The following is a 14,309-nucleotide window of genomic DNA, read 5'->3' on the forward strand; positions in this document are numbered from 1 at the left end:
GTGGATACCTGGATATAGTGAATAATGACACAGAAGTCATGGATACCTGGATACAATGAAAAATGACACAAAAATAATGGATACCTGGATACAGTTAGTAATGACACAGAAGTGATGGATTGGATACAATAAGAAATTACACAAAAGTGGTGAATACCTGGATACAGTGAGTAATAACACAGAAGTGGTGGATACCAGGATACAGTGAGTAATAACACAGAAGTGGTGGATACCTGGATACAATGAGTAATGACACAGAAGTGGTGGATAGTGAGTAATGACACAGAAGTGGTGGATACCTGAATTCAGTGAGTAATGACACAGAAGTGGTGGATACCTGGATAACAGCGAGTAATGAGACAGTAGTGGTGGACTGGATACAGTGAGTAGTGACACAGAAGTGGTGGATTGGATACAGTGAGTAATGACACAGAAGTGGTGGATTGGATACAGTGAGTAATGACACAGAAGTGGTGGATTGGATACAGTGAGTAATGACAAAGTGGTGGTGGACTGGATACAGTGCTTGCAGAGCAGGATCTCCTATCCATCTGTAGAGCAGCACCATGCATTAATGTGCAGCCAACTGCAGTTTATTGCAGATCAGAGGGAATACATGTGGCCCTGTGCACATTCCTGCATAGAGGTAACAGTATGAAAAAAAAACTTTTTGGTAGTATTGACTGGGGTAACACCCACAGTACCCACTGTTCAGCTACACCACATGTAGCATTGTGGTTATCACTGCTCCATGCAGTAAATAGTGAACAAGCACTACACAGTACATAGCAAGCAAAAGAAAGGAAAATGCAGTGGTACTCAACTATCTGGTAGTATCAGGAATTAGTCTCACCTCAGGCTTTGTCCCTACCGAATGACGCACTGCTACAGTCATCCCTTTCCACAAAGTTGGAGTGACTACAGACCCTGGGAATTATTGCACAGTTAGCCTGACGAGTCTGATATGCAAAGCTATGGAATGCATCATCATGGACCTAATAAACAAGGATTTATGGAATCTCCAACTCTGGATCCCACACAGTTTGGTTTTGTGAAGAGTAGGTCATGCCTGCTCAACTTGGTCGACTTCTTTGAGTCAGTCACCAGAGCTGTGGATGAAGGCAAGGTGGTTCATACAGCCTACCTTGATCTGGCCAAGGCCTCTGATACCATTCCCCACTCAGGAAGCATAGAAAAACTCACTAAGCTAGGCATCAACCCCTATATCACTAGGTGGGTTACAAACTGGCTCACAGATAGAACCCACAGTGTGAAAGTAGCTGACTCAAGTCAGACTGCCGACTAGTCACAAGTGGAGTCCCACAGGGTTCAGTCCTGGGTCCTCTGCTATTTGATATCTACTTCTCTGAAGTCCAGGCCAACACAAAAGGACTCTGGCTGACAAAGTTTGCAGACGATTGCAAGCTGGGAGCTAATATTAACTCCCCAAGTGATGTTGACATCTTACAGAAAGGCCTTAATGACACCAATGACTGGTGTCAGAACCATGGCCTTAAGCTCAATGCCAAAAAAAATGTGTCGTCATCCCCCTTGTGAAAAACCCGGTTCCCCTGAAGTACCACATTGATGGTAGTCCACTGAACACAGAAGGTGTTATAAGAAATCTGGGAACACAGGTTGAGAGCAACCTCTCTTTTGACCACCACATTGCCCCTGTGGTCAGAAAGTCCTTCTGTGTGGCACATCTCATTACTAAGGGTTTTGCATCCAGGAAGAAAGAGGTCATTGTCTCTCTCTACTCTTCCCTCATTAGGCCCATCATCGAGTACAATGCCCCATTTAGCATGCACCTCACTAGACACCTGCAACAACTGGAGAGGCCACAAAAGTACCTCACAAAGAGGATTCTAGACCTTAAACACTTTTCCTATATGGACAGACTCAAAAAAACTCCAACTATTCTCTCTCTCTCATATTGCCTGCTTAGAGGCGATCTCTATTTGACTTACAAAGCCATGTCTAACCCAGCTCTGTTAGAAATGCTGCATCTAAAGAAATCCCAATCCATCCGCATCACACGCTCCAGAGACCTCAACCTTATTACCACACTCAACAGAACATGCTGGAGGGACAGGTTCATAACCCAGAGACTGCCCATGCTGTGGAATAAACTTCCCATACATGTCAAGCAGAGCGCCTCACTGGCACTCTTCAAGAGAAATCTTGATGAGTGGATGGGAAATAGAAAATTCACCCCAGGGATCACTCCAGTGGCTCTACTCGAATGAGGCACTAGGAACTAAGGTGGCACGATGCCAGGGTAATCCTATGGGCTAGGCTTGTAAGGCTCCAGGGCCATTAGCCTAGTACACACCTATGATTAGTGTAGCCATTGCTCTCTCCATGATGGCCCCACATCAGGCAACAGCATACTGTTCCAAGATAACTATAAATACAGTAACTGAAGTAAAAAAGCAGATAAAAATGCTCATAACATTTAGAAGAAGAAAAAAAATAAAAATGTGATTTTCTTTTAAGGACAAAAATGTATTTCCTGTGTGTTTGATCTGTAGCAGAGCTCCTTAAAACCACTTTACATGCTTTTCAGTAAATGCACAAAGGAGCAGTTGTCAGTAGAGAACACCAACCAGTGACAACACACCAGCATTTTACCTTAGTAGCAAACACAAGCCCAGTACTAGTTTGCATTTCTCTTTCTGCCAGAAAAAAAAATTTAAATTCAAAGAATAGTTACTAAAATCCCCTAGAACAGTACAGACAGTATTAGTATAGTCAGTGTTAACCAAAAAACACATAACCTGATGGTCTTGGTTTCAGGTGTAAGTTGACCAAAAAACAAAGTCGTGTTTATAATTTAATATATTCAGTGTTAAATTATAGTCTTTACCCTCATAAATATAATTGTTCTTTTTCACCACTGGCGAGCACACAGTACACTTTGCAGGACTAACTATATTAGCTATTTCTAATCTTTTTTCCAGCTCCCTCTTTCATGGCAAATGGTCCTGGTAGAGTTACAAAGCTTTGGAGGAATATTTGGGTTCATGAATGAGTAGCTTTGTGTAGATGTTGTTTGTCCCTGATTTTGCCTCACATTTTTATATCTCCCTCAGTGATTTGTGATTTTTCTGGTAATTCACTGAGGATTACACTCAGTCTGTAATCCCAGGGATTAAAGTCTCCTACATGTTATTCTTCAGAAAATGTGTGTTGGTTCTAAAATCTGTTCTATTAACTTAAGTGAATTAAATTAGTATTTAATATACCTTATTTAGGGCCTTTGGCCCCATTATTATTTGACTTAGCCCCATATTCTTAAGTAAAATATTTGAGATGCATGATTGATGTCAAGCAGAGTGATTTGTTGTGCTCTGAAACCTTCAGTACACATTCAGGCCATTCCTTCATTGAACACAGCTCCTTTGGCCCACTTGGACACCTATTTTAGTCTATCATCTTAGTATAAGTTTTGTGGGCATTTTGTTCTCATACTTGGTTTAACCTTCTTCCTTCATCACAGTTAATGACAACTACTGCCCATGTTCCTTTAAATACATTGTAACCGTAGTTTGATGTAAAACCAGCTGCTTTTCCCCAGTGTAATTTTGCAGTTTAAGTGTAGCAGCTTTCATCTGTTTATACTGAAATATAGCTTCAAATGGTCTCTGAAATACTGAATGCTGCAGTATCTATACCTGTTTTCATGTCTAGTTTCTTATACTTTATAAAATAGCTGTAAAGGCTTTTGTTTTTTTATTTATCAATGAAACACTGACATTTCAGCTTCGGCAGCATGTTCTATATCTTGATTTTTAACACAGGAAACATAATTTGATCTGTCGTACTCTCTTGAAATGCTCTAGTTATCACAACTGTGATAACGTACTTCCTTAACATTATATTTGTGAGGATTTTTTTGTTGTTTTTGCTTCAAGACAGCTTTCTACCCATTTTATGTACTGGTTTCATACCATTCTTGCACTGTGTCACAGACAATTGGTACTTTTTCAGTTGCTATGTGCAATTCTGCAGTCTTCATGCTAAGGACAGTTAGAAAACCTTCTGGTCAAAGGAAGAATTGTTTCAGATAAGAGCCTTATGTGGCAAGCTTCACTGTGAATGCCAGTAATGAATCTGTCAGTTAAAGGCCTCATGCAGGTTAGCTCCAAACTCCCATGTTGCTGTGAAGCGTACCATGTCACAGCCTGGCCTACCTTCTGCTTACAGGAGGTAAAACAGAATACTCTGATCGTGATTAATTGTTTGACTTCAAAGTGTCTTTTTTTTTTTTAGCTATATTCCATCCATCCATCCACAACCCCCTTTTCCATTTTTTTTTCATCTAGAGCCACTGTTCACACTGCCAGGTGGCTACCCCTGATAAGGTTGTTGTTTCATACCACACATACACAGTGACACCTATGGGCAATTTAGTGTGCCCAGTCCACTTTTTGTTAAATGTTTTGGCTGTGTTGGCTAAACTAAATTCTATAGAAGCACCCAGTATACACAATAAATGCATTAATGACAGAATAAGGAAAACTTTGTTTGATTTAAGGATGAGGATGTAGGATTGATAAATATAGTTACTAAAGTAGAAATGGGAAAGGAGGAAAACAAAGCCAAAAGGAAGAGGGAAATCAGGGTTGTTGTAGTTAATACAGCTGCCATAAAACATAGATGTGTGCATTATCTATTTAAAGTAATTGAGTGGGTTGGAAAGGGGAGATGGTTGTAGGATCTTTTCTAGGTAATTTCACATCATACTCAGGGCTGTGTTGAGAAAGGAATATATTTGAGTTTGGTTCTAAACATGGCAAATTAATTGACTGTTTTGAATGTCAGTAGGTAGTTGTTCAGTATCTGGGAACAGCAGCCCAAAAGAGCCGTTGATCTAATGGGGATTTTTGTTTTTTATTTTGAACTCGTCAAGTAGGTGATGTTTGGGGTGGAAACTGTAACTTTAACAGTATGGCAGATTTCTTAATTATTTAAGTTAGTATTGGTATGGAATATATATTTTAAAGGTGTAATAGGCCAGTGGCCTTCATACGCTGTACATAGCCGTTTGAGTCATTGACTAAGTTGCACCTTTTTTTCTACATGTACTTTGCATAATGAATTGTGTAAATATCTTAAGAGATGAGAATATGATATTAGTGCATTGCTATTAGTGCTACAAAGAACTGCCCTCTGCTCACATGTTAAGGTTGTGGTTATGTGTGAGTTTTTCTCTCTCTCTCTCACTGTGGTTTTCTGTGTAGATTTTTATATGTGCAACTTGTACTTGCTGTGTTCCCCAATCCTAACAACATAAAGGCCTTTATAAAAGTGTGGCTGAATGTGCCCCCCACTGTCTAAATGCACTGAATCCTAGTCTTTCTTCCCATCTCAAATTAATAAATCAGTCATAAATGATTTCTGACCCGTCCACTCACTCCACCACTGCTGACCCCTGCAGTACTTACCTTCAGCATTTTTTACTTGAACGCAGGCGTGTCTTAATGCCTCAGAGACACAAATGATGTAACTGATTTTCCTTCCCTGTTATGTATTATTTTCAGTTGAATTTTCAACAAATGGTCATAACTAGGCATTTAGTATTCTGAAGTCACATTTTCTCAAATTCATTCTTGAATATGTGGTTTTTAGACAAAAATGCTACAGTACTTCATAAAATGTGCCACAAAAAATGATGTTGCATCTTTCTTTGGTCTTTAATAGCTCATGCTGTTTTGTGGAAACATGTTTGTGATCCACTTAGTGGACCTTATCAGTCTTTTAGAACCAGTACAAGATAATACTTAATGGCTATAAAATCATTCTACAACAGCTGCAAAAATCACCTGTTGTGTTATATTTACACAAGGACAGTGCTGTAATTCATCAGATGATGTTAGTGCGTTGGCAGTTTTTGTCAAGTAAAACTGTGTTTAATTTAGAAAAAGCAGTCTTACAACTTTTTAAATTCCCAGAACTGGGAGTATAATTTGTTTTCAGTCAAGGTCAGATACCTGTGTTAATGTAAACTGTATTTAATTAATGCATATAGCGACCCTCCTACTTTACATTACATTGAATGTGTACCTGGAATCTCAGAAACATGAAAATAACTATTTTTTTTAAAGCAAAAAGGCATGATTAGTGTGTAACTTCATAGCATAAAGGGATTGACCTTGATTATGACGCAGATGCTGAATGAGCCATTGCAGGGAAAAAGCTTTTTGCAGCCTTGCCCACTGTCTGCTAGTAGTCTGAGATATCCTCAGCGATAGGGGTGATTACATAGTTGTGCTGCAGTTTGAATTCGAATTCATTATGGAAGGTGTGCTGGAGCTGACACTGCGCACAACATCAGTAGCTCTGCCCAGTTTGGGCATACACAAAGACCTGTAATGTGCAGTACAACATGCTGCAATGCTGCTGGTGGTCTGCACTGAATCATGTCCCTGTGTAACCTGTCAGTGGAGCAGTCTTAGCCCCATGGGATAGCACTGCGAATACTGAGGAACAAATAGAGCTATAAGAGCAGCACAGAAGAGCAGCTCGTGCTCAGCTGCAGGTCACACAAAGTAGGCAAAAAAATAAAAATAAAAATAAATAAAACAAGGCACGATTAAGTGTGTACACAGATAATGGACTTATTTTCAAAATCATTTAAACTTGGAACAAACCTCTGAATGAAGATTCTCACTGGGGCTTTGACTCTCATCCCCAAGCAGGGAGCCTGTGTAACCTTATTCTTGTTACATCAGAGTCGCAGCAACCTGGTGGTAAAAAGAATAACATACCAACGATGCAAATTCAATTTCAAAGTTCTGTTTCCAATATTAGGTGTTTGAACCAAAGTAGAATTCCTGTAACACACGAGAATATTATATGAAAAATTGATGGCTCCAAAAAATAAGGGGGGGCTGGAGCTACCGGATTTTGAAATTTACTATTTAGTGATTCAGGCTAACAGGATTTTAAGGACGTCTTACTTCGACAGTGATAGTAGAAAATGGACACCCAAATGGGTGCTCCTAACGTATAAGCATATAAGTGGAGTAGGAGTCAATGTTAAAGCATTACCCTTTTTGAATAATCGAACACTGAGTAAATATAAGTTAATGGAGCACATCAAGAGCTATGTAACGGCAATTCAAACTCTTTTTGCTTCCTTAAACTTACTAAAATATATGATGGTCTTCCAACCGTTTCATGGGAACCCAAACTTAACAATTGGTAGTCAACTGATAGATCTAAAGAAATTCCCCCTAATTAAGGATTTAACTGTACTCGATTTATATCCTTTTCTAGGAGTAGCAGTACATGATATTCTAAAAGAAATGAAACTTCCCATTTCCTATTTAATTATAGTAAGACAGCTAAAAGACTTGGTTATAAACTATTTTAATAACTTTGAAATGAAAGGGGAGGATTTAATCACTTCTCGTAATCTGTGGGAAGCGCTGTTACAGGACAGAAAATACATAACCACAGCACATAAATTGATAAAAGAGAGGAAGTACAATAATTATATTCTTTTATCGAATTACTGGAAGGAGAAATTGATATTGTCAGATGACAGTAAGATATTGGAGGCATTTAGTTTAACATTAAAGTCCATATCCCTTCAAAAACTGGTATTTACGCAGCTGATGATATTTAACAATGCCTACTATACTCGTCTCACTCTTCACAAATTTGATGCGAAGAATTCACCCAAATGCCCACAATGCTTAGATCAGACAGCGGACTTGCTTCACATGTTCTGGAGTTGTAAGTGCATTTATAAATTGTGGAACTCACTAAAGTTGCAGTTACAAAAAATGGGCTACCAAAACTCAACACTCTCTTGGGAGTTTATGATTCTTCATATTCCCCCGGAGAATTTAGATAAATCAAAAAGGATTGTTATTATGAATATTTGCTTATTAATGAAATTATATATAGCCACAAATTGGTTGAACCCAGCCCAGACATCGTGGGAAAATTTCAGATTGTTGGCAATAAAACACATTTTAGCCCATAAATTGTTAATTAGTGATCACAAGAAAAATATAAACAATATAAAAATATGGGAGCAAATTTTCAACATTGTGATGGCTTAGAGGTTCCTATCCACTTTCTCTCGGGACCTATAGTACAGTGTAAAATCAATCTTAGATTAGACAGAGGATGTAGAGATAATACAGATTGTTGGCTTTGATTTGTTAATGTTTTTTTCTTTTGCTTGTTAGTGCTGTATCTATTGTCAATACATGAGGTTGACATATAATGCGAAGTTAACCAATGGAAGCATTTTGTATATACTGTACATAGTGTGTGAATTTGTAATATGGTTGTGAAAAACAATAAAAAATGATTATTGAAAAAAAAAAAGAATTCCTGTAACACAGACATCACCACGGGCTCAGGTGCAGTAAAGCCATCTTCTTCACAGTACATTCTTTATCTGATAATGTGCCACGCACATACAGGCTTTCTATTCATTGTACCGATCTAAAAGTTTTACAGGGGGTAGGCATCAAGGATTCATATCAAAGTATGTAAAAGTATTCTGAAAGAATTTATTTAACTTATGCAGGAATGCAATGCCTTGAACATTGCTATCACATAGAAAACACACAACTAATGCAGAATAAATTGAATAAATAAAGTAGAGCTGGCAGCAGGAGGGAGATGGAGAAATATCTGCATGGTACTAAGTGATAGTGTACTGCAGAATTTGAAATGCAATGGGAAATGGGAGGTGGGTTATTCCTAAAGCAGAGTTAACAGTGAACTGATCTGTTTTATTTCATTAGTAGATTGCAGAGTTGTCATGTTGTCATGCAAGCTGATGGCTAAGTAAATGTATAGCTAGTAGTTAGAAAGTAGGCTTGTGTAAGTTGTGTGTCTGTGGTTCACTGAAATTTAAGGCGAAGGTTGGGTGCCGAGCTGGCAACTCGACACCATAAAACTCTACTGCCAATCATGAGCAGACAGGGGATTCGCTGTGGTGACCCCCTAACCGGGAAAAGCCAAAAGAAGAAGATATTTTTCTATGATGCTCCCATGGCTTTAAGTCTGTCACACTTAATGTTACTAATGTTCAAGATGAAAGATGACAAAACCCACGTTGTATGCATAACATGTTTTGTACTTTGTAATGATTTCTTTTCCAATATTTGTTCTTTTTTACAGGATAGTGACATGCTTGCTTGCCATAATTATTGGCACTGGGCCCTGTATTTTATTGAAAAGGTAGGCATTGTCTTTTCTTGCATCAATACATTTCTTATACTTTGTGTGTGTGTATATATGTATATATGTATATATATATATATATATATATATATATATATATATATATATATGTATATATATATATATATATTTTAATAAATGCTGACTGCCATGTTACATTCATGTTAATTCAAGTATGTTCCAAAATCTGTACATATGTGAAATCTACTGAAGAGAAACACTAGACCTACTGGATGTTCAAAACCCACATAGAAATAAATGAAAGATGTAATGTATTAAAATTAACCCTCCAAGTAACGGCGCTAAGCCTAATGTTTCCTTTAGAACAGAAATTGCTGTAGTTGTGAAGAGCTGAGCTGAAGCTAGGACTCTATAGCTCTTCGAAGGACTAGCATCATGAATCTACAGTGCTTGTTTGTCCTCGTACTTAGAGCATGAGCTGTTACTGACCTGTGTCTGAGAAACTGTCTCTGGTTATAAATATTAACTGAGGCCCTTCAGCTACAGCTGTGAATGGTGCAGTCATATACACAGCATAAACTGTGATTAGTTCAGTGATTTCTGTTGACACAGTTGAGCAGTTCTAGATAGAATGTGGAGAGAGATCTTAAAGCCATCCAGTAGGTGGTGAAAAGCAATGGCTATGTAAAAGGTGTGTGTGTGTGTGTGTGTGTGTGTGTGTGTGTGTGTGTGTGTCTGTGTGTCTATAATCTCGAAATTCAAAATACTGAGTCCAACATCTTGAAAGTTCAAAATACTGAATTTCTTATTGAAAAAAACGACAGGATACCAGCACTTATCATACTCCACCAGAAGTACACAGAGAAACAAATAAAAGACAAAGCATATTAGTTTACTCCAGCTGTTAGCAGAGGGGAAAGCCCGCCTGCACCCTACACCCCCTGCTACTTAAATATATCAACTCCGAGATCTTTATTACACTAAGATGAGTTATGTTGTATTATAGTACATTAAAAGGGAGCATGACTAAGATTACAACAGGCAGTCATGAAGCACGTAATGGTATGATGTTCTTCGTCTCACATTGCTGCAGTCATAACCTGTGGGTAGTCCGCTGTCCTCGGTCGGCCCGAATACCAAAGATTTAGGCTGGCGTCGGTCATGGGCGCCCAGAGCTGACGTCAGTACGTAGTAGTACTTAAGCGCATGACCGACGCCATATCCTCAGTCTTTCTTGCCGCGTGGTCCGAAGCAGAAGCAGCATTTGCAAGTGCCGTTCGGCGTTCTGAAATTTTCAAATTTCGAGTTTCAGACTGAAGACCAAGTTGGGCTAAGTACCCCGTTGGGGAAAATGTTTGTCTTTTCTTGCCTCAGTTAAATCCGGATGTCAGAAAAAGTTAATAATTGTATTTCTTGTGGGAAACAGATACCTCATAGGGACTATCATTCTCTCTGTATTCCTTGCTTGGGGCCTGAGCACGACGTAGTCGGGTGTCGCTTTTGCACTAGATTTAATAAGCGCACCATTAAACGCAGATTAGACTGTGCTAGGCTTGTTTTCGGTAAGCGGTGTAACTACAACATGCCGTCGGATCCTCCGACGCCCGCTACCGCAAAAAAGCGAAAAGATAAATCTTTAAGGTCTAAACTGGACGAGTCGTCCGTTGCGGACGCCGGTTCTATGGAATCCACGGTTGAATCTGTGGATCCAGCCGAGGTCTCGGCTGAATCCCAGGGGGAACCTTTACTTTTACAGGAGTTGGCCTCTCAGGAGCTAGGCCAGGCCGAGGGTGCTTCTCAAGTTTCTGTGGTTCCATCCTTACAAAAGGTTATTAGGCCTTCTACTTCAGTCACTAAAGGCCCTGCTAAGGCTAGACCTGGTCTTTCTGGTACAGGCCATAGCCGTAGTTCTTCGGGCTCTGTTCCTAAAAAACATATGTTGAAAATGGCAGAGGATTTGATTACTTTGATCAGGGGTTCTATGCCCCCTCCAGAGAAGAGGCCTAGGGTGGACACAGATTTAGAGGGAATGGAGCATTCCTCAGATTACTCTGAGTCCTCAGCTGAGGATATTCAGGATTTTCCTCCCTATTCTGATTCGGATGCAGAGGATTCCTGTCCTTCTGCTTCTCCTCCAGAGGATTTTTCCTTTTCTGAAACCTTGCATTCCATGAGGGAGCATTTCAAGTGGGAAGGTCAGGATTTTTCAGATTCTCGTAAGAGGCTTAGGGAATTTTTGTTTTTGCCACAACATAGACCTTTGGCTATTCCCCCTGTTTTAGATGTGGTTCAGGATGTTTTTTCTGAAGCTTCCCTTAATCCTGATTCTTTACCCCCTGCCCCTGTCAAGCCAGACAGGTATTACAGAGTTCCAGAGGCACATAAATATTTGTATAAGAGTCCTAGAGCTGACCCGGAAACTATTATTCAAGGGCCTAAGGGTGTCAGGGCTTCTGTGGTTAAGAATCCAGTTCCTTTGGATAAAGATTCTAGAGCGTTGGATAGGTGGGGTAAAAAAGTGTACACCTCTTCTACGTTAGCTATGAGGGCTTTAAATTGCCAATTTCATATGCTGAAGTACCAGAACTTTCTGTTAGGTCAATTGAAATCTAAGGTAGATGCTTTATCTGAGGGTATAGAGTGTAAGGAATTGCAGGACTTGGTTCATGCTTCAGATCAGGTTGGTAAACATTCCTTGCAGTGTGGCTTCGATGCCCTTCAGGCTTCTTCCAGGGTGGCTGCTACTGGTTCAGTTATTCGTAGACATGCCTGGCTTAAGGATCAAAATTTGTCAGAGCATGTTAAAGCTCGGATTTTGGATGCTCCTCTTCCATCTGAAGTTCTTTTTGGTTCCCCTGTGGAGTCAGTTTTGAAAAAGATGGAAGACAAAGCTAAGTCTATGCAGACGGTTAAGGAATTTTTGCAAGTGCAGCCCCCTAAGTTTAGCAGGAATTGGCCTGCAAGAGGATGGTCTTACCCTTCTTCGGATTTTCAGTCTAAGGGCAGGTCTAGACGTGGTAGGGGCAGGGCTCACGCTCAGGGTTCTTTCAGACCTAGGACTTGGAGTTCTCCTGCACAATCTTCTGGTGAGGGCAGGGGTCAGCCTTTTCGTAAACAGACCCAATGACCTGTATCTCCAGCTGCCAGATCCTTCCTTTCTGGCAGCTCCTCTAGGAGGAAAGTTGGCACTTTTCAAACAAAATTGGCATTTGGTCACCCAGGACAAATGGGTGTTGGACATAATAAATCAAGGCTACAAGTTTTATTTTCACACTTTTCCTCCTTTCAAAGGCATGCCAGATGTACCTCCTCAGCAAAGGCTGGAGGCTCAGGAACAAATTTCTTTGCTTTTACAGATGGGGGCAATCCAGGTGGTACCTCCGTCAGAAGAAGGCGTAGGGTTTTATTCTCGTCTATTCCTAGTGCCAAAGAAAGGAAACACTTGGAGGCCAATTCTGGATTTGTCCATTCTCAATACATACCTAGACATTCCAAAGTTCAAGATGTTAACATTACAGCAACTTCTGCCTCTGCTAGGCAAAGATCACTGGATGGTAACTCTGGATCTCAAAGAGGCCTATCTTCACATTCCTATCAGGCCCAGCTGCAGGAGATTCCTGCGTTTTCGGGCTGGTACTTCTCATTATCAGTTCTCTGCATTGCCCTTTGGTTTATCTACTGCGCCCAGGATGTTCACAAGGGTTATGGCCCCTGTAATAGCTTTCTTAAGACTGAGGGGAATACAAATTTATCCTTATCTGGACGATTGCCTGATTCTTGCTCAAGACAAAGACAAGTTACTTCAACAGCTACAGTATGTAATGGCAGTTTTAAGGTGCCTAGGGTATTCTGTGAACGAAACAAAGTCCAGTCTAGTACCCTCTCAGGACATGTGCTTTCTGGGTGTGAGACTGAATACAGCCTCTCAGATGGCTTTTCTGACCCCGGACAAACAAAGAACTCTTCACCTATACTTCCAGCAATTATCAGTACTGTCCAGGCTGACTGCAAGGACAGTCCTTCAAGCCTTGGGGTTCATGGCATCTTGCATTCTGGTACTTCCCAATGCCAAACTGCATATGAGGAAGCTACAATGGTATCTCAAAAGTGTATGGACTCAACACTGCCACGATTTGGACACTGTCATTCAGATAATACCTTGCATCCAGAAGGAATTCTTGTGGTGGGCACAGGAATGTCACCTAAACAAGGGACTCTGTGACCCGACCAGAGGCGAGTCAGATATTAACGACGGATGCCTCAGACCTGGCTTGGGGAGCACACTTCAATGGGAAATGGATTCAAGACACGTGGCCTCCCAGACTACAGCATTTGCATATCAACATGAAGGAGATGTTAGCAGTCCAGTTTGCCCTGATGGCTTTCAAGGGCCTACTTCAACCAGGACAGGTGTTGATACAAACAGACAACACTACAGTCATGTGGTACATCAACAAGCAGGGGGGAACCCATTCTTACCCTCTTTGCAGACAAGCTATGATATTGTGGGAGACTGCTCTGAGTTTGCACATCACTCTTCAAGCACGGTTTCTGCCAGGAGCACAGAACTCCCTAGCAGATGTATTGAGCAGACAAATTGTGGACCCCCACGAGTGGAAATTGGATCCTCAGGTATTCCAACAGTTGACAGTGGCTTGGGGAACTCCAGACATACGCTTCTCCTCTAAATTTCCAACTACCAAAATTTTGCACAAAGATGTTTCACCCAAAAGCTTGGAAAGTGGATGCTCTATCTTTCAGTTGGAACAACCTTCACGTCTATGCTTTTCCTCCTCTGCCTCTCCTTACCAAGGTACTCTTGAAAGTCAGGCGGGACAAGCCTTGCATGATTTTAAAAGCACCAGATTGGCCACAACAACACTGGTATCCTCTGCTGAGGAGTTTAATTCAGGAGCCTCCTTGGCCTTTGCCACAGCTTCCTCACTTGTTGTCCCAGTCAAGCAGTCATTTGCTCAATGTCAGGGTGCAGTCCCTGCATCTAACGGCCTGGCGTATTCTGTTTTGAAGCCTGTGGGTTCTCAGCTTCCTCAGCAGGTTTTAGATGTCATTTTGGAAGCTAGGCGGCCCAGCACTAGAAAAGTTTATGCTGATAAATGGAAGAGATTTTTTCT

The 14,309-nt window shown here is 40.6% G+C and overlaps 1 protein-coding gene across 3 annotated transcripts in view; it reads left to right on the top strand.

Annotated features, from left to right (window-relative positions):
- TTC38 (tetratricopeptide repeat domain 38) overlaps positions 1 to 14,309 on the top strand; it is a 1,219,387-nt gene that overhangs the window by 792,017 nt on the left and 413,061 nt on the right. For all 3 annotated transcript variants that reach the window (XM_044088097.1, XM_044088098.1, XM_044088099.1), the window contains exon 8: positions 9,154 to 9,213. In XM_044088097.1, coding sequence (XP_043944032.1) covers positions 9,154 to 9,213 — 60 coding nt within the window. The remainder of the gene's footprint in view (positions 1 to 9,153; positions 9,214 to 14,309) is intronic.

Source organism: Protopterus annectens, chromosome 11.part0 (assembly GCF_019279795.1).
Source record: "Protopterus annectens isolate FY-2018-M chromosome 11.part0, PAN1.0, whole genome shotgun sequence".
NCBI lineage: Eukaryota > Metazoa > Chordata > Ceratodontiformes > Protopteridae > Protopterus > Protopterus annectens.